Here is a 22,004-nt window from a genome sequence, read left to right as displayed (position 1 = left end):
GAAATATAAATATTAGAATGAATCTTTTTTAATAAAAAAAAAAATATATATATATATTATTAATTTCAAATTGTCAATTTTTTGATAAAATAAGAACTGTCATTTTTTGACAAATTTGTCTTGTCTTTAAAAAAAGAAATACATTCTGTCAAAGTTTCCTCATCAAAAAGCAAATCCTCGTAAGGGTCATGAGTCTTAGAATTATTATAATTATAATTAATGATCAAGAAACTATCCGAATAAATATGATTGAAGAAAGTACACATACAACATATTCATCCTCACATTTAAAGACAAATTGCATAATAGGCTTTGCATTCAAAATAAAGTCTAGACTCTTAAATGCCAAGAGATTTTTGTGTGAGTCTGTGTGTTTTGTGTGTGTTGAAATTCGATCTTATAGAGTATTATTGAATTGTTGTATTTCAATATCCTCCTTGTTTGTGTTTTATTATAAAGTAAATATATATACAAATCCATTTGCCTCCTCTATACCTTTCGGGTATACCTTGGTTCAAGACGCAAAAGAAACCCTTGTTCCTTTAGAAATAAAAAGAAGTTCACTATTAAATATATGTACAAATAAAGATCGTGATTATTTTAATTAATTAAAATACTTGCGAAAAAGAAATGACTAGACAATTAATAAGGAAATATAAAGCATTTCACACATAGCACATAGCTATATAGTATATATATAGTATATAGTAGTATATATATAGTATATAGTATGTGCTAAAAACTCTATTTCCGTTGTTGCATGTAATGAGGTGATATTTGTTTGTTTGTATAAGGTATGTACATATATATAGTATATCCTCCTGCCTAGAGATACACATACAGTGTGACGCTGCAGAAATTGAGTTTGAAAAAGTATATCTAAGAATGTGGGTTCACCCCACTTTTTTTCTTTTCGATGATGACGATGATGATAGCAAGTATTAGATCAACATCTGCCTATTCCATCTCAGAATGAATACTTTGCTCTTGGTAGAAGCCATGTTTTAAAAAGAGAAATGGAGTCAAATAATCTTAGAACCGCTGTTCTCATTCCCGCCCCCCCCCCTCATGACCTCAATTGCATAAAATGGGGTATATACCTACTTACACATTTTTTATCTTATCATTAACGCGCATCTATCAACCATAGCATAACTAACTGGAAAAACGAACAAACTAATTGTATTTGTAAATATATATACAGGGTGCTGCATGGAAAAGGGTAGTTAGGTGACAATCTATAGGTTGTTATTTAAAAAAAAGGCGCATTAAATAATATATTTATTCATGGGGTTGTAGTCATCGTTTTCCCGCAAGACTTCTGTCACTTTGTTTACAAACTAATATAACTCTAAGTAAACAATGCTCATGCTGTCCTGTTAAGTCTTATAACTACTCAATGTTGTGTTTATTTTTCAGCATGCCAAGTCAGTCTCACGGTAAAAGTAAAGAGTCCAAAAAAATAAAAGACGTTCGAAACAAGATCTCTGCAATTCTCTGATTGGGAATAACTCTATTTTTGACCAATCATACAGTCCAACTCGTCAAGTCGTGGTTTATTTGTAATGAGAATGAAGAGGAAGCTCTCATAAGTTCCAATGTGAAAACATCAACAGGCGCTAGACTTCCCCCTGACTTTTAAGTGCTTAACTTTACAATCTGCCCGTACGTGAAATCAAAGACCTGCACCATCCACCCTTCGAAAGGCCCATGATTTTTGCTAGGCGGAACCACTTTCTATTGATTTGTCGACAAACTAATATTAGTAAACAAGGCTCATGCCCTATTAGAACCCTATAAGTCAAAGTTGTGTAACCCAATTTCAAAGCTTGAAATAGTGTCAGTCATTGCTGATTTTATACTTCTTTTCCTGCATCCTACGTCACTCTTTGTCCAGCAAATATGAGCTCAGAAAGATACTTTCGGATTAGATATTTTTGAACAGCTCAATGTGTTCAAGAACACAGTCCTCCACGTCAAGTAGTGGCTGGCTTACCAGCTGTGAGAATGAAGAGGAAGATCTCAGAAGTTACTCTGTGAAAACAGCAACAGGCTATACTTCCCTCCCAAGTTAATGTGCCTACTTACAGCCCAGACTTGAAGCCCTTTGCTCGCACGTAGAGTCAAGGTTCTGCACCATCTACTAACTGAAAACCATCGTTCTGGGAGAATATGACTATCTGCAATGGTTTTGCAGACTTAAGACACCGTATAAAAGCCATCAACACCGCAAAAGGCGATTTCATTGTTTATTGTATGTGAAGAACATTTTTCAAAAAAAAGAAGACGATGTAGCTCTTGCAATTTGTCATAGAAATATATAATTTATTGGAATTATAATTGAAAAGTGTACAAATTCCCATGCAACCCCTGTATATGTAAATGCACAAAATGAAGAGTTTTAAAGCAATAACATTTATGTATACACAACAAAATATATATTTTACAAAAATAAGCACAAACCTACATAATATATTCAAGTTGTTTTGACAGATAATAATATGTAATTAATTATAACTTCTAATTCAATTATTCCCCCTTTCTCTACTAGTATTTACTTTATAGTTTGAAGAATGATGTCATTTTCGCCCTTTTGATTTTTTTCTCTTTTTAAAGAAAAGGACCCAAGATCATGACTGTACTATTTTGCAACCTTCTCTACAAAAAGCAACAGAAAAAAGGGCCCACAATCAGTAGGTAGTTGGTCAAGTCTGGGCACATTCTTCCCAAATATGTAATTATTATTCAATAACTCTTCGAAATTGTTTATAGCGTAACAAGATCTAATTCCAATTCAAAACATCAACGTTTAGAATACTAATAAGAGGGGAAAATAATAGATACACAGACAGCTGATAACAAGACATGATGTAAATTTTGTGTAACTATTGAATTATTATTCAATAGCACAGCGTTCAAAAGCCAATAAAGCTCCATAAACCATTATTAATTACAATCTGTGTTTGGTTATTAGAAATAATTTTTTCAAAATATATCACATTTCATATACTGTATTATTGGCTGTGATACATCAACAAAAACGAGAATGGTGGCAAAAATGCTACGGATTTCAGATATTCTCCACAAAAATTAACAGAATATGTGAAGCCCTGATTAGATGTCAATTACCCAGAAGGGGATTACTGTTTGCAACAAGACACATCATCTGGCCATAAAAGCATAACAACTCAAGCTTGACACAGGAAAACCTCAAGGATTTCTGGCTTCCAAACTTGGGGCCCCTCATCACCAGACTGCTCGCCACCAGACTATCAGTATTTGTGGAGAACAAGACCTGCAAAGTCCCTCACCGCAATGTTGATTCCCTGAAAGCTCTGTTGAAAAGGAGTGGCTAATATGTCCAATGACTATGTCATCAAGGTGTGCAAGACCTTTTGGGCCCAGACTGGAGGCCATAGTGGCCTCAGAAAGGAGTCATTTTGAGAAATCATTGTTTTTACTATAAATTAATTATAATAAAAAATACTCTCGATACTATGTATGAACATGTTGCTTTTGATAAATTTGATCTAAATCTTACTATCAAAAACAGTTTGCTTCACCAACCTGTAATTGTTATGAATTGTTAACAACTCAACAAGAAGGAATTCGAATTCACCCAATTATGGCTTCTCAGAAAACTGACATGAAGGAAAGAAATAGAAACATTGACAAGCTGACAACAAAATACTGTGCAATTTCTTATGTTAGTGAAGTGAAGATATGTGACAAGCCATCAGGAATTGAATTAAACCAACATATTCAAATTTATTTTCTTCATAAGTAAAAGGTTTTGTGATAGTCAACTTTATATAAGTTCCGTGCAATCTATAATATGAATTACCATTGATATTTCGTAGAGAATAAATGATATTTGAAAATAGATAAAATACATTTTGTTTATAAATAAAAGGTTTTGTGATAATTAATTCCTTCAAGTTCCGTATAACCTATTATGTATAAAAAATAAACCAAAATAGATCATTGTATTTATTAGATTTATAAAAACATCATGAATGGCTATTACGTTTATTTGACTATTATGTATCGTTCCTATATCATCATACTATGTATTGATAAATAAGACAAGAAGCTGACTCGTGTAATACAAAGACTGTTACATAGATACAAACAGAATATTAAATATAAAAAACTATAAAAAGAAATGAATTAATTCGTTCGTTTGCTTTTTTGTGTAAGAAGTAAGAAGATTATCTCACTAAGCCGACAAAAAGTATCATAATACGCTGTTAATAACAAAAAAATATGTAGTAGCATATTCCGGCATTAAAATAATATTTATTATACAACATACATTATATATATTTGCGGTGATTTTACACTACCCAGTAATGAATAATTCTTGTACCCTTTTGCTGTCAATTAAACTAGGATATCGTAGACAAAGAGTTTAAATCAATCAATTATACTTTGCATTAATAAAAAAAGTTGCACTCCTGATTATTAAGTGTTAACATCAACTTTTGCTTCCTTCAATCTAAAAGGATGTTCCATTAAAGCAAATAGGGCATTTCATTATGTAGCCATGAGATAGTATTTGTGTATTCAGTGAGTTGAGTAAATTTGCACTGTATTGAGAGACACATATGTTCTTTTGCAAAAAAAAATCATTGCTAGTTGTTGTGACAAAGTAATATTGATTCACCTAAAGAGCTATCTAGCAAGCAAACAAATAATCTAGATATATATGAAAACACGTCACTCCCTGGTTCATATAACAATACAGTTTCATTATTGTTAAGTGATTCATTACTTAATACTGCAGTCCCGTCCAGTAAAGTCTCTGTCAGGTCCAGTTCAGTCCTGCATGCTATGTCCTAAAACATATAAAGTGCAGTCCTTGATGACGTCACTCAACTTTATTTCGTCGTTTTTTAATCAGTTCTAGTACTGACGGTCCGAAAGACTGATAGGATCGTGCCAATGAATATATAAGGACTGACATAACTCTAACCTTGAGAACCTTTGAGACGGTAACCCGGTCTAGAGGCTACTTTTTTGCAAATTCCATCATGGACAATTAAAGTCTTATTAATACTATAGTATAGTTATTTGTGATGATGTAACTGGTAGATATATGAGATGACGCCATATTGTTCATTGAGACAGCTTTTGCGTTTGATTCGGTATTTGTATCCCTAAATTTTAGATTGGCTTTAAGGGAGGAATGGTGGCATCCGTTAGAATCATTCGGATATAGAATAAATATAATATTTTAAACCATTTGGATTGACGATGCGTTAGAAATATAATGTGTGTCATGAGACTTGAGAACCCTGCCTCAATACTTTCTCAGTACAAAGTGTAAAAGGCTTCATATCCATGTCAAACGCAAAAGGATGGACCTGACCTTGAAATGGTGTATTGCAATTCTATTTATGTTAACTACACACGAATTAAATCAATTCTTTTGCCATTTTGAGCTGATGTAACGAAACACAACAAAGAAAATAATATGTATGTAGGTATATTATTATTTTAAAAATTGCTTTTGCAAACTTCATACTCTACAACAATAACAAAATCCTTCATGTTTGTGCATACTTGAAGAAACACTCACACTTAATTTGCAAGGACCCCAAAGAAGATGAATAATAATAATGGAATAATATTGTTGGGTTGGTCTGAAAAAAAAAAGTTGGGTTGGAGACCGTTATAACTTTTAAGGGACCAAACTAATTTGGTCCCTTGAATACTATCCGTCTAGTAAACTGATCTAGAACAGCCTTATTCATAGTTATGATGCTAGTTGAGGCTTGAGGAAATGAAGATAGAAAGAAATGAATATCGGGCTTTAAGCTAAATCGGGTCAAAATATGAGAATCAATAGAATAAAGCTATACATTCCAATTTTTATTCATTAGACCTAAATATATTTAAAATATCAGCATGTAATAACTAATTCATCAATTCAATACAACAGAATCTATCTAATAAAAAGGCATTAATTTGGAAGCTTTACATATTCATCAACTTATTTTAATGCGTTAATGACTTTTTGATCATAGAAACACGCCTATTTTTTCAATTTGTATTGTTGGAGGTCAGTTGGTTATACATTTTAGGCGTTTAATGTACGTCGCTACGAAATCAATCATAAAAATACTATGCAATATGGAACACCCTTTCTGAGGGGACAGATGTTGCTGGTATTAACAAATATTTCCCCGCAAGACAAAAAATTAAAGGAAATATTGTCCACACGTCGTAGTGCAGAGGATTGGAAGTTCTAGGCAGTATTGGAATCTCAAAGTAACATTGGTTATCAATTTAGGGATAAAGAAATTGGCATCCTCACCTAGGAGTTAATTTATCCGTCAAAAGAAGTCCACAAACTCGAGGATTTATATGAAGCATTTGAGACAGAGTCTTTATCTGTAATTTTGAATCTCGAATCTTCATTTTCATATAGCTTGATCAATTCTGAACTTAGTTCTTCCTCCCTAAATAATCTGACTTTAAGCTTTGTGTCAATGAGAGTTTATATAGCCAAAACATTAATCTCTTCCATTTTGTAAGTGTAACATGCCTTCCAAATAATCAATAACGTCATCGTAAGTTTATTTTTCATACGGTGTCAAATTGAGGAAAACGCCATCGATTAGTTGTAAGATAATTATTTTACATTATCAATAAATATCGGGCTAGACGGTTCAAGCGACGGGCTTTTCGGGATTGGTAACATGAAATTAGGAGAGGCTCGGGCCTAGACCGAATCCACCTATAGTAAATACTAAAGATAAAGTTCGAATCCATAATATAAAAACATGAAAGAATGGCTGCAAAATTAGATAGAACCTTTGTTTTCCTTAAATGCATTTTCTTAAAAAATGACGTAGACCATATGTGAATGGATTTATGTATTGAGTAGCTAGGAGTGAGCGTGTTCATGAAAAATAGAAATTAAAAATGAGGATTTCTGTTGGACATATCTTTTATATAATTAAAGCAAAATTTGTCTTTCAAACGACGCCTAACTACTCTGGTAAACGCAGAGTACTACCGCTAGTAATGGGTCGTTCAGGTATATCCTGACTACCTTTAACTGAATCTTGATCAATAAGGAAATAAATTAGAGGTTTGAAATTTTATTTACAAGTTCTATAATACAAAATAAAAAAATATTTGAATGTATTTTCCATTTTCACCAATCATTCGCTCGATACAAGGCCTAAAGGATTGGCAGGCCTTGACTACATCCGCGGGAGACTTTGTTCCAGTTCTTGATGACGGAGGCTTTCAAGGAGTCGATGCTGTTGTGTGAATTGACAGAGACTTTCTTTTCTAACTCTCCCTGAAAGAAGTAATCCATGGGCTTCATATAGGGAGAGTTAGAGGGTCAAGAGTGGGGTTGTCAAAATAACCCTTTCTCTTCTTTAAACAAATTTATGGGCCTTTTGAGAGAGGGTGGAGTCTTGTTGAAAGGGGAACTCAATACCATTGACCTCAGCCTTCATCTAATCGTAAATACTTGTTTTGAATTTTAAAGTTGTGCAACTAACTTAAATCTAATTTAAATAACCGAGTTAAATGCTTTCCTTATTGTTCAGGATGTAGTTAAAGATTGTCCGGATTTACCTGAACGACCCTGTATATATATTAGTATCTAGTGTTATCAATCATGGAATCCAAATCAGTCAAAATTGAGTAAATAGACGTATAAAATAACCAAGCATGTTCCAATAATATTTTTGGGGCCTTCAAAGAAATTAAGAGGCAGTTTTTGGGCATAATAAAACCTCATTTTCCTTCTCTCTTCTATTTCCCTTCTTTTCTACATCCTTCTCTTTGTCCCTTTTATTCAACCTCCATTCTTTGTTTCTATTCCCTTCTATTCACCCCTTTTGTTAATTTTCTATAATAAAAAAATGGTGGTTTTTTTATAGACGGAATCAGTTGAAATTTTAACAGTCTCAGACCGTTCTAAGATTTACAAAGCGAACCCCAACACTATTATATGATATAATTACAACTATTATAAATATATCGATATATAGCTGATGTAAATACATTCATAGAACCAGTTTTGATCTTACTTTATATTGTATAGGAACCTTCATGAATGAAGATGAGTTATAGAGAGGTAGAATATATTATAACTTATAAGAAAGGAAGAAAAAAAATAATGCCAAGATGGAGTCTTAATACATTTCAAATAATAATCCAAAATGATAACATTAATGGACTTTTATAATCTGTCCACAATTGAAAATATATTTATAATATGGGGTAGTCAACTCCTCCTTTCATCATCATGATTTATAAATATTCCATCATGTTCTGATCTAGGGGCGCCTGGGAACATTTAAAACCTTTTTGGAACACTCCTCGCTGGTTTGATTTAGAGTCGTCACATTGGGATTACAGGTCTAAGACCGTTATGATTAGTAGTGGGCCAAACTCATTCGGTCTTTGAATGAAGTAAGGCTTGGATCGGTCTTACAAAAAATGTGCCTCATTTAAAATTAGTACTAGACGGATTCTATGGATAAATTGTTGATGACGTCATCATCTACATTTTAATATATGACCATGTCTAGTATGTACAGATATGCTAATCGTATGTATTTTAGGTATGTAAAAAAAATCAACATGGTAATCATGACAACTTGAAGAATGTTTTGGAAGTGAGACGCTTAGCTGTCATGACGTTTCATTAGATTAACTACAGTCAGCTGTGATGAGGGAGAGAAGGAAATAAACAAGGACATATGAAAGAATTACTCCAAAGTCCATCTTCAATTCTACTCTTAGTCCCCCAAAAAATACATAAGGTTATTCTTTGTATTTTATGTGCACACGCAAATGTTCAATCCAGTTTCGTATAGAGGGTTTGTTTGTAGTTGAAAAGGAAGTTCATTCCTCAAAAGTTAAATAATAATTATGATGACAACTTAGAAAAAGAAAATGCACTAGTCAGAGGTTGTAAACTTAAAAAAAAACGGACGAGCTAAAAAAATGCTTAAGAATAGCACCACTGGCTAAGTGTTGGTTCATTCTCAAAACCCTACACCTGTCTGATTCGGTCTTGATCGGTTTTATTTAAAATTATCACATGACCAATTGTGACTATGAATTGTTGATAACGTCAATAGTGTTTCAAAATGATGAACATTGACCTAAAACTATATCATATGAAGTTTAATGTCTTGCATAAATCATATTTGCGGGCAAAACATCTACTTAAACCCCTCAAAAATAGTTTTGATTCAATATATGGAAGAAAAGTTGACGGAAATTATGATTTTTTTTTCCACAGTGACCTAAATTGTGTTATACATTTGAGATGTTCACGAAAAAGGGACTGTATCAACTTTCCCGTCTTAGTCTACCCTACATAGTATTCCTATTCATAATAAAAATAATGGCTATTAATCTACAACCTACATTAATTTTATCAAATAGAAACCCCAAAAAGTATTTTATTATATGTGTGAGCGGCATTCCACGAAGTGGACAGAGAGAAAACTTTTATTAGATGTTAATCTTTTCTTTTAATAATCCCAAATTAAGGCTCAACATTAAATCTATCTACTTCATTAAACCATTGTGTTTCTCATGACCGATGATTGATTTCCATTTTTTGACATGATATACAAAATGAGTACATAACTAATTACTTAATATTCATTTCTATTAATTCATTATACAAGTCAACAAAATGGCAATTTTTTTTTGCTCTTCATTAAGATGCAAACATGAAATCACCCCCACTGATTGTACGTTCAACCTTTTGCCTAAATGGAAGATCCAGGTTTGGAAGTTTAGCACTAAAGTATGACTCATTTCTTGCAAGATTCAATGGGAATGTTTCAACAGTTAATTTTGCGCCAAACGTATCCTTCCTCTAATTAGCTGTTGTCGGAATCTGACTCCCTACCATACCCGATTACGTAATAACTTCTTTAGGTTCTTTTTTTGTGGCCTACATAGTTGGTTTTTTTTTTTTACATCATATACATAATTAAATGTTATTTTTTCCCCTTGAGAGATCTAAATAACAGAAAAAGCATACAATATAGTTTGAAGATACATAATTTTAGATTCAAAAAATATTTTAATTATTTAGGTCTCTTTTTCTGAATCAGAGAAAATACGAAGTAATAACAATCAGCAACATACCATCTCCATCTAGGGGCACAAATTTGTTGACCAGTGTTAGACTAATCCTTTAGAGGCATCAACAATTACATAAAAAGGCAACAAAAGTCCCAGACCGAGGTTACAAAACTGATAATTTATCATATTTAAAATATCATATCCTAGCAAAATAATGGAGGCTCCACGATGCTTGAAGATCCGTGCTGACGTCAGACATTACCATTATATTAAATAATGTGATACATTAAACTTGAATGGCTATATTTGAGGTAAAAAAAGTTTCATAAATCAAATGAAGGCTCCAGGTTATTGTTCGCAAGCAGTGTTTCATGAATTGATTTAAGTGGTACGTGGCTCAAGAGATGTGTGGAGAAGAGAGGACTAAAATAAAAAGTACATTCTTAAAATGATTTTTTATTTGGCATTCTGTTAAAATTTCCCAAATTGTAAAAGTTTTTAATAGTGGTTCTTGAAGATCTTGATATTTTATTTGTCGTACACGATGTAAAATGTTTGAAAACTAGAATATAGTATGTCTTTACCGGGGAGTAAATTTCAATCTTGAATGCAATAACTTAAACCAGAGTTTTTTCTGAGACAAAAAATGGTCCAAATTTAATGAAACTTTTTTTTTTAATTTTATATTTATACATTTAAATAACTACTTTACTCAATATGACCTCCCTCAGCCTCGATTCCGCCCGTTAGTCTCCTCCTAAAAGAATGGTAGCACTTCTTTATGAAGATTACGTCATGGTGCCCCATCATTTGTCAACAGAGGCCCTCAAGTTGTCAATATTGGAGTGATGGATTTATTATGCTTTGGACTAAATGTGTGGCCAGAAGGTAAAGTCCAATGGGTTCAGTTCTGGCCTGCATGGGACCATAGATTCTTGGACCAGAAGTACATGTTATCCTTGAGAAAATTCTGTACAACTTTCCCCAAGGGTGCAGTGCCCTGCCCCATCTGGAAATGTTGGCTTCACCCATGGGATTAACTTTGTGCTCAGGATGTCCATTTGTATAAGCTCTCATTGACTTGTTTGAGTCTGCCTACAAAAGGTTCTTGGTCAATTCTGGATCAAGAATTTTCTTCCCGCCAAATCCTAGACACTTCTCCATGCTGTCTTTGTCCACCATCCTCCTCCAGACTGCGTACATAGTGGGTCTGGATACGCTCACTTGGCAAGCAGTCTCTGCCAAATTCATCCCCCACGAAGGAGTGCCGATACTTTAATTCTGTTGCCTCTTTCCATGCTCATCTTAGACTGAAGAGAAAAATGCATTCAATAAACACTCCAGCTGATTCATCAATGAATCCTTTGCATTTCCGACTTTTTGACATAAATGTCACCAAACAACATAAGAAAGAAGCTTAATTTTTTATAAAGATTGAAAATCCTTACCCTGTAGCTGCGTCACAAATTGAAGTTAATGGTCACAAAAACTGAGGTCAAGAAAAAATATGATAATTATATTATTTAAAAGGGCATATCGGAACAAAATAACCCTTCATAAGTTAAATAAAGCCTCCAGACCAAAGACATCACATTATCCCAGGGCAAAATAACGTGATAAATAGAAATGATTCATTCTCTTGATTGTTGTTCAAGATTGCTTTAAAGTTGACACTCAGATATATTCATTACTCTCACTCTTTACGTATAGGTAACTCAGTTAAGCCATACATTTATAGTCCCCCTGGAACGACCAATTGGGCCTCATATATCTATCTACTAATAATTAGGAATGCAATTCTTAGAATGTGATAGCTCTTTTTCACATTACAAATGATGATAAATCACGTTTCTGATTTATTAGATACTAAATCATATGAAACCAATTAAAAATAAGACTTACTCAAATAATATAAACACTTCTTCCTCAGTTCGAGATCATAAATTCATTCAACATCAATTTTAAAATGTCATCACAATGCATTCAATGATTATATAATGTATTAATGAGCCGTCAACACAGCTGATTTCCCCCCTCAAATGTTAGCCTGGATATCATTTGTATTTTGAATCTAATTACCTACCATATCTATCAGTAAATTATTTTGATAAATCATTTGGAGACGCCATAAATTGCACTTAAAGAACGTAAAAGATTATGATTTGAAATGGGTCATATTGGGACTAAATAAATTATGCTCGTTGGCCCAGCGTGGACAACAAGAGAGGTCACATTAAATTGTGGTTTACGTGCCTTTAAGGGAAGGTGGCTGTCCCGTCCACGTTGCTCATTTTATTCAGGAGCCATTCATTGATGCCTTCATTCCATTTTCATCAATTAAAATAACTCATTTATGAGTGACGAAATTATTAACACTTGGAGTGTCAAATGTCTACGGAATGTTCAACAATTGTTAATCTTTATTAGTCCAATCAAAAATTAGAACATTAAGATGTCAATTACTCAAAGAATAATAAATTATTGCATTGTCAGAGGTATATAAAACATGCCCTGGAAAGTTTTTCCTTGTTCGGAACCCAAAAATTATTCAAATTGTCAGGATTACACTACGTTAATTTTCGAGTTTTTTATTTTTACATACCTGCAGGTCATATTTTATGCATTTATGCTCAAAATGCTTCATTTAAAAACCTATTTGTAACTTGTACACAACATATGTATTACATTAATACATATATTTTATTTTAAATATTTCCATTCAGAATATAAAGCCTTGAAGAAAAGTTTTCAAGTGATTAAATCCTGTATGTTGTAGAGACTCCCTCAAATATTCTTTTTATAAGGAAATATAAACTAATAAAATCAATTGTCTTTCAATTATAATTTCCTTTTAACTGCAATGCATACTTCCGCTACATAAATAAATAAATAGCCTACTTCATTAGTAAGGCCTTGTTTATATATATATATATATAAATGGAATACAAGTCTATTCATATTGATTCACAAAAGATTTAGCTACTACTATACAATTTCCAATTCAAAATAGCAACAGTCCAGTTCAAAACGGAATAGTCCAATTCAAAATGGGAATATTCAAACTTAAATTAAGGGTAGTCAAAAAATGTTGTCTATACTCAAATATGTATATGGTTGAAAGTAATAGGCATATAATTAGGACTTTAAAGGTATTACATATTCTGGAATATAATATATTTATATTATTAGTATTAGAATATACAAAATGATTATGATATTTATATATATATACATAATAACAATAAATGGTTTTGTATATTCTTTTAAAAAGTCATATCCTCAAGATTTAAAGCAGCGCTGACCTTATTTTGTATACTAACGATACATCTTGTACAGGTTTCTTGAGGAGTCATTTGGGTGTTGCTTTTTAGACAAGTAGTTCTAAGTATCTTAGCCCTTTCTCTTGAATGGTTAGATTTTGGAGTTTAAAATATTTGATAGCTTTTTGGAAAGTTCTTCTTTCATGTGACTCTTTATAATTGACCAAATATTTTCAATTGGATTAAGCATAGGACAATAGGGGCCCAATGATAATTATATTACATCAAGCTAAATCCCCCGTTAGAATATATTCCACTTTCAAACGAGAAGGAGTATTATCGATTACAAATGCAACAGGTTCTCCATGTTTTTGCATATCTTCTTTTTTAAACGAGCCTCTCCTTATTTCATTATGTATTCACCACAAATTACTGATTCCTCCTATTATATGTATAATTGCTTCTTTGGATCCTCCAGCAATTGTGGTGCACCATTTCTTGATCAACCTTCTCTCATTTTAACCCCTCCATCATCAAACATGTTAGATTTTGTCAATTTCTTAGACCCCCTCCCGCTCCTTCTCTGGAAGTCATATAATTGACGCCTAAGGTATAAATATACATATTGCGTACAAGTTGCGATTTTGTAGAATTTTTAACTTGTACAAGCAGACTGTAAATAACAAAAGTGGCGTCACACTTAGTACAATAACAATCTCACTAAAAAACAAATTGTCATGAAATTTTGACAGCTGTTCTTTGAAGGCTGCTACTAACTGAAAATAAGATATATAAAAACAGCACCATCTATTTTTGAAGCTTAGGATCTTTCAGCCCATGTGTTACTAATATAGCCTATATTAGTGTTATTTGGTACCCAGGTGAACTATAGTGGTACCAGATTCAGTTAAAACAGTACCATACAAAAGTGATATAAGGGCCGATACCTGCAATTTATGAGCTCAAAAATTGTTCGCTATACAAAAATAGAAGAATGAATACTGTTCTTTATATTTCTATTGAATTTCTTAGCTAATACTCTCCCACTAACCCAAGCAAAGCCCTGTTAGCGCATATGAATTGTAGTATTTTTTGTCGAAAAAGTGTTTGTACCCGAATGCACATATTTATGTAATATTTAGGACTATAAATGTTTGTTGCCTTTTGGAATGAGGAGGATGGAATTATGTTCTTGCATCATATTATGGTTGTTTGTCAATCCATGAGTATTTTCTAAAATGAATAATCCGTCAAGTCTAATCTTAGTTAATAACGGAGAAGTGATTGTCTCTTCTTCTATAACAGTCATTATTGCATTTTTATTGTACTAATTGTATTACATATATACTTTGTCTCTGGTTAGAACTCATTACATAGTCAGATTTTGATAGTATGTATGCATTAAAATTTGGGGAAATAACTCCATCATTTTTTCGGTAGAAACAGCCATTTAATACGTTTTATAGTAACATACATATATTACGTATTTTGATTTCAAAATTCAAAAGGAACATAAATTGTAACCAAAAATAAACAATAACGAAATATAAACATCATTTATTTATATATTATGACAAAATGTCCTAGATGAAAAATATCCTAAGGCAAAAGTACGAAGCGCCCAAGTAAACATCTCAATAATAATAATTGTTGGACTTGTTTTAAACATCATACACAGTTATTTTAATTCATGAAGAAATATGCTTAATAAATGGATCATCATCATCAGTGAGGCATATGCACAATCCTATTTGATGAACGTATACAAATATGAAGTAACCCTTCTTCAATATGAAAATAACAAACAAAAAACACAACATATGTACGTTTAATCTACATAATATACCTACATATGCTTAAGAAAAAATTATATGATGATTAGACTGCTCCGTTTTTAGGTGAATTAAGACATTTTTTTATAGGGAGAATCTAAAAACTGACTTTAAGAAAGTTACAGACCTCACAGGGCAATTAAATTTGGAAAACAAATTAGTTTTTTTGGGTCAAATGTGTACTTAATGATTGGGGGTGTCCCTATTTTATATAACACTAACGGGAGTTGTTAGGCGTCAACAAAAAGAGACACGTTGCTTTAATTAAATAGAAGACTAGAGGCATTGTCTGGAGCTATTAGGCATCGTCAAATAGACAAACTAACCTAAAAATGTAGAAGGTAACACCCTAATAAATCCTTAGTGTTGATGAGGTTTACTGCATCTATTGTATATGTATATACCTATATATATACACACTTAAACGTCGTACGATAGATGTGATAACCGGCATTTACTCTCCGTTTTTCATGTGGACACGCACACGTAACTACTTTATACATATAAAAATTCATATGACGTGTGTTCTCCTCAATAAATAAGAATTTGAGGGAAAAATGAATGATATGATTATACATTATTCTCTAGAGCGCTCACTAACAAAATTAATTCTATATTTTATAAATTTATATTATAGTCTTAATATTTTATTCAACTCTTAGAATATAATTAAAATGCTCAAGAATTATCAATCATATACATAAGGGAGCAGTAATAAAGAGTCACAGAGTCCACTGTATATGGTGCTCCCAATTGTATATCATATACCAATACAGTATAAACTACTCCTAGCATTTTGAGAGGGAAACTGTAAATCATTGAGCACATCTTAGAGGCCTTAATGATTAATAAGAAGATGGAAAATATTTTTAACAGAAGAAGAGAATACTAAATATATACGAGTACAATTTTTTACTCACAGCATCATCATATTTGGAACATTAATAAAGGAAAGGAAAGGCCTAAAAATGGGGAATTTACACACACAAACAAAATCAAACTTAAATAGTTGTACCACCCCAAAAATGACCTGAGAGGCCTGTAACTTTCTCAAAGTCAGTTTTTGGAGTGTTTCCCCCCAGGATAGGTCATTGAGCAGAGAGAGAAAAATATTAGCTCGACAACGGGACATTCTATTGGGCATGCATTAGAAAGAAACCATTAAAAGAATGGATGATGATGACGTTGCTAACAAATAAGAAAATAAGTTATTTTAATTTAACCGACCTTGTGATGCTTTCGTCGAGATGAAGCCCTACTCCGTGCAGAAGAACGAACACTACGTCGACTTGATCCCCCATGATAGGATCGCTTAGAGCGACGACTTGAAGAAGAAGTCTTTAACTTATGTTTTTGAATAATGTCCTCCCCTGTGAGCCATCTCCAAATCGTGCCCATGATGGACTTCAACACCTACTACTCTTGTACCGTTCTTATTACACTCTACACATAAGGATACTTGATAATAAAGTGAGATGTTTGTTTAAAAAAAAAAAGGTATATTGAGCTAAAGGCAGGGGAGGTTGTGGAGTGGAGATGTGATGGAAGAAGTACTGGAACAACTACAGACATACTCCCACCTGAACTGAATGTATATAATTATATTAACACCTAGAATAGGTAGGATATAATTTAATTTAATAGCACAGCTTATTCCGAGCAAAAGGGGGTTTTAAGTTACAGAAGGAGAGAAGAGTTTATCATCAAGAGGCGGAAGATTGACCTCGATTCTTCATAATTAAAGATAAAAATGTGCAATATAAACACATCAATACTAGGCATTTTAATGACGTTTGTTCAGATTGTGGGAATTGCTATTCATTGAAGACAATTTCTCACATATTTCGGGACTTTCAGAAGGCACCAAAAAGAACAATGTGAGTGAAGATTGGATGAAAACCTGATACACTAGATATTCTATATGGCTTCCAAGGAATCAACGAAAAAATTCGTTTGCCATCGAAGGTTATATGTAAACTCCAAACACTTATATCTGGAGCGCCTTTCAACAATGTTACCCCTTCACCAAGAATAGCTAAAGTAGCTCTCAATGAGTTTAGACTAACTCGAGTAAAGGCAATGTCTTAATTTTTACGTTGTTGGTGATGTTGATTTTATTCTTTTTTTTTAATGTATACAATTTGTTTTGTCGTTTAGAATGCATTTCTTCATTAATTGAAATATACTATATGCCAAAAGTGCAAAGGTGCCATATAACAAATTACTTTCAAATATATAAAAAGAAATGAGAAAATTGATTTTTTTCTGATGCAGATATTAGACAATTTTAAAGAATTCATGATGCAATAATTTCTGATGATTGTATCGGACTCAACTGTACAAGGGCTGAGAAGTTAACTATTATCACGAGTTTTAACTTGAATATCAGACATGGTGAAGAAGCATTCCTTAGAAATAAGGCCTAAGGCTATTGGCATGACATAGACTTTGAATATAGTTTATAAATACCTATCCGGACTATTAAAATTGGTATTTTTTTTCATATCAAAGTTGCCAAACTGGTGATAGCAAAATCTCTGACCAGACAAAGACAATCCACAAGGAAACTTGCTACGAGATTGTCTGCAAATGGGCATCCAATATTCAAGTCATCTGTACACACCTACTTGAAATAAACTTTGAATGTTTTTCCCTACAAAAATCGCCTGCATCCCAAATTTTCCGAGATCAAAGGAAAGCTCAACTTCAATTCTACCATAAACATACAAATTGGACCGTTTATGACTGTTAATGTGTCCTCTTTAGTGATGAGAGTTTACTTGAGCTATTTCAAGGACATCTACGGATGGCAAGAAATAAAGGTTATAAGGAAACAACTCCTACGATGAAATTTCCACTATGTATTCAGGTTTAGCCTATTATTAGCCAACAGGCAATATCATACCTGCACATGATTCTTATCTCTGGCCCAATGCCCCCCCAATGAGAATGTAATTTGACTCATCAAAGGCAATTTTTCAGCAAGATTCAGCTCCACCTCCCCACTCAAAAAAGGGAAAGAATGGTGTTAAAGAAATTTGGGTTATTTCTGGGTTAAGTCCTGATCTGTTCCTAATCAAAAATTTGAGAGTTTTAGTCCAGAGGAAACTCAATGAAAATGTTCCAACAACGTAAGAAAATAACTTAAAAGAGCCTGGGGGAAAAATCACCTGAGACTTAGAACAACAAACTGTACGAGGGAGTGTCACAACGAATTGAAAATGTATAAAGCTTATGGTTACCATTTTGAGAAGTAAATAAATGTTTAAAAAAATCCAAAAAAAATCACTTTTTTTGGCAATTTTTTGAATCTTTAAAAGAACCACCTTCAAGTTCTGGACATTTTGTATATTCAAAAAAGGGAAGAACATTACAGTACGTCAACTGAACTTTACATTTGTTGCATATATTAGATGTTCACAACTATTTTTATGTCCTGTTTTCTTCTCAAGACTTTTTAAACCTATGACAAAAAATTTATCAACTCTTTAAGTTTCGAAGGTTATTTTTAGAGGAATAGATTGCTAGATATTAAAGGATAAAATAATAAAAATTCAATTAATCCTACCTGTTCCTCAACCGGCTCCTCCAGCAGTTCATCCCCAGCACCATAGTAGGATGATGGATTTGTAGAGGCGGATCTTGAAGAGTCCATACGAAGAGGTGCACTTCGAGCATGATGCTCGGAGATTAATGCTTCTTCTTCAGAGTTGATGGTCGGAGGTGGTGGAAGGAAGCTGTAAGGAGTAGACGAGGCACTCCGGACAGCAGTAGAGTATTGTGAGGGAAGATTCAGATCCATATCGCTGGAAATTAAACAAATTCAAATTATTACCAAATTGTTTGACTAATTAATAAGTAAATATGTAGATAGATATTAACGTGTTGAGAAATGGAATTCTACATACATACAATGAAGTCTGTTGATGTCATCGGTGACGTCCCTAAATATACAGTCGCTTAAGCCCCACCAAAAATTTTACCACATATATAACACATGGGCTGAAAAGTCGGTGTGTATCATAGAAAAACATGTGTTTTCTTTCGTTCTAAATTGGCTTTTTTTTTTAAATTATTATTATAATTTTCTTTTTTTGTTTGCATTACAGAGCAGAATCCCCGTCACACTTTTCAAGCTTGAACGCTATTTTTTCCTGTGAAGAAGTCGTGTAAAATTAAACACCAATTTTTTTTTTTTTTTTTTTGATCCATTGTTTTGGAAATAACTAAAGTTAATTGTCCTGAGATTTTGATAGCTCTCTTAGTACTAATTCAAAATGAGGAGAAACATAATCAGAAAAGCGCCATCTATGTGTGAATCCTGGGACTTTTCAACCAATGTGTCATATAAAATAAATATATTTATACAAGTAATTAAATAATGGTATTTATAATTTTTGAGGTGAAGCCGTTCCTCCAAATGATGAAAGCTTGTTTACACCCCTTAGATGTCATTTTTTCCCCCACTTGAATAATAGATACTTGATCTTATATATACTTTATACACAAAAAGTTCTACTTGCATAATTTTAATCTGATATATTATTATCTATTCTTGAGCGATTTTTTCCAGATCTCATCTCAAACAAAATTTAATCGTTTTCAAACCGTGGACCGATTTTCTCCACAATTTCAAAACGCACGTCATTAACAAATATTTTTCTTTTTATAGGCATAATTTATTTCAAACATTTTGAAATACTGGAAACATATTACAGTGTGTTACAATAAAATAAAATAAAACATATGGAATATTCAGCACAACCCCGTCAAGCTTGGGGCTGAATGCCTTTATAGAGTAGATACAGAATTGAATTTCCACGATCACTGCGATATGATATCCTTTGGGAGCGTAAGTGAAAAAATCCTTTCTGGTCACTGAGTCTACAATGTCTCAATGTACAGCTCTCCAAGAATTGTGTTAAAAGGTTTTAAAACTGGATACTCTCACAGAAGGTGTAAAGCTGTGTCTCTTTCTGAACTGCAGGGATAATGTTTAGGATTATATGCTAAGTATTCAGATACCTTCAGTGTTCAACAATTTATCTATAGAATCGGTTTTGACCGAATTTTATTTCAAGACTGACCCAAAGCGATTTTTTCTATGTCCAGTCTCGAACTTTTTAAAAAAAACCCAACTAGTTTGGACAACTTAAAATCATAACGGATTAGGATTTTCAGACTGAAGCCCAACACTAATTCTATGGAAATGAAACTGTTTTTTGTTTTGTTTTTGTTTTATTAAACAGACTCTAATTAACCGCTTATCACTCTCATGTATCATTAAGGTATTAATACATGTACCTACAATATTTAAATGAACCATGTGAACTCATGAACCATAATAGATAATACCAGCTATATACTTAAGTAATACATATTTTATGTTGAATTATATTAGAAATGCAACGAACAGAACTCATATTTGCACCCCCAAACTATCCATATTTTAGGAATAATATAAACCTTTATTTAAGCGATCAGGCAACGGAAAATGAAAAAATGACTGCTAAATGCGCGTTAATTCGATATTTGAAAACTGGATATGATCACTTAGTCCAATTGCACACTTAAAACAGTGTGCTTGTTACACAAAGTTTGACTGTACTCCCATTAACGAATTTCTACATTTTGATATTCACACATACAAATCCGCATTATTTTTTATATATTCGATACATTACTAAGGTGGATAATTCACTTTTTTAGGGGGGGAAAAAAACCTTTATAATTTTCTAATGATAAAAACATGTCAACATCCGCAAATTTCATTTTTTGGATATTTGATGTATGATATTCGTATTACGAGCATTGTATATATCTTCCCAAAAATATTCTTGTTTTCATTATAATGCAATATAATATAAACATTATATTTTACATAATTTTATAATTTATTCTATAGATCATTTAAATGAACAATTAAAGAAGAAACACACACTCAATGACGACACGAGGGATCGATTTTTCCTTTTTAGGACCAACAAGCAAGGCTAGCCTATTTGTCCAATCTCAACCTCGACTGTCAAACAGGAAAGGAGAAATATGAAAAAAACATATTCTAGGTAGATTATACCTTAGTATTTTTTTTTGGTTGCCAACTTTTAATTAATATTTAGATTATAGTTATTAAATATAATTGAATAAATTGAATTGATAATTATTTTATCAAAATAAGTATTAAATGAGACGAATTACAAAGGAAGTCTCTTGTCTGATATAAATTAATTTAAAAATACAAATCCTATGTAATATATTTTTTAAGTTTGTAATATGTGAAGTCAGCTGCTTTGAATCATACAAGAGTCAACATATGAAAATTAATGACAACAGATGGAAGTAAAGTAGACTGACTCTTTGTTTATTTCAAAAAGTGAGCCGTGAAGTGGGGCTGGATTGGACCGCGGTCCTAAATAAGAATGATACAGGCTCCTCTTGTTGAAAATTATTATATTTCAAAAAAATATCATCACATTTGGAATATTCAATTCATAAATATAATCCTTATTCATATTTCAATAAATAAATCCGCCTTTTACTTTAATGACCAGTTTCAGCCTGGTGCAGAACTTTTCACAGTAGTTCTTTACAAAGCTTGGCTCTATGTTGGTTCAAGCAGTAATGATGGTGGCCTTCAGTTGGTCATTTGTTGTGTATCAGACTATCGAAATTTCCCCCTTTAGGTGGTCGAAAATACCAAAGTTCAAGGGATAACAGTTGTGGTCATTAGGGAGACCACGAGTCTTACTTTTCAAGGTTGTTGAGTGAGATTTTGCACCGTAGCACACGGTTAACTCGATCCAAAGGCTTCAAATCCTGACTAGGAGTTCCC

The 22,004-nt window shown here is 32.6% G+C and overlaps 1 protein-coding gene across 12 annotated transcripts in view; it reads right to left on the bottom strand.

Annotated features, from left to right (window-relative positions):
• The window catches only part of LOC121121966 (tight junction protein ZO-3), a 173,516-nt gene that overhangs the window by 72,291 nt on the left and 79,221 nt on the right, over positions 1-22,004 (bottom strand). For 10 of the 12 annotated variants that reach the window (XM_071890126.1, XM_071890129.1, XM_071890140.1 and 7 more), the window contains one exon: positions 18,741-18,978. In XM_071890126.1, coding sequence (XP_071746227.1) covers positions 18,741-18,978 — 238 coding nt within the window. Of the gene's footprint in view, positions 1-16,399; positions 16,770-18,740; positions 18,979-22,004 lie in introns of those variants that run through there. The other 2 variants (XM_071890133.1, XM_071890138.1) reach the window with 1 other exon arrangement.

This window comes from Lepeophtheirus salmonis, chromosome 7, assembly GCF_016086655.4.
Source record: "Lepeophtheirus salmonis chromosome 7, UVic_Lsal_1.4, whole genome shotgun sequence".
Taxonomy (NCBI): domain Eukaryota; kingdom Metazoa; phylum Arthropoda; class Copepoda; order Siphonostomatoida; family Caligidae; genus Lepeophtheirus; species Lepeophtheirus salmonis.
This window is presented reverse-complemented; position numbering and strand designations above follow the sequence as displayed.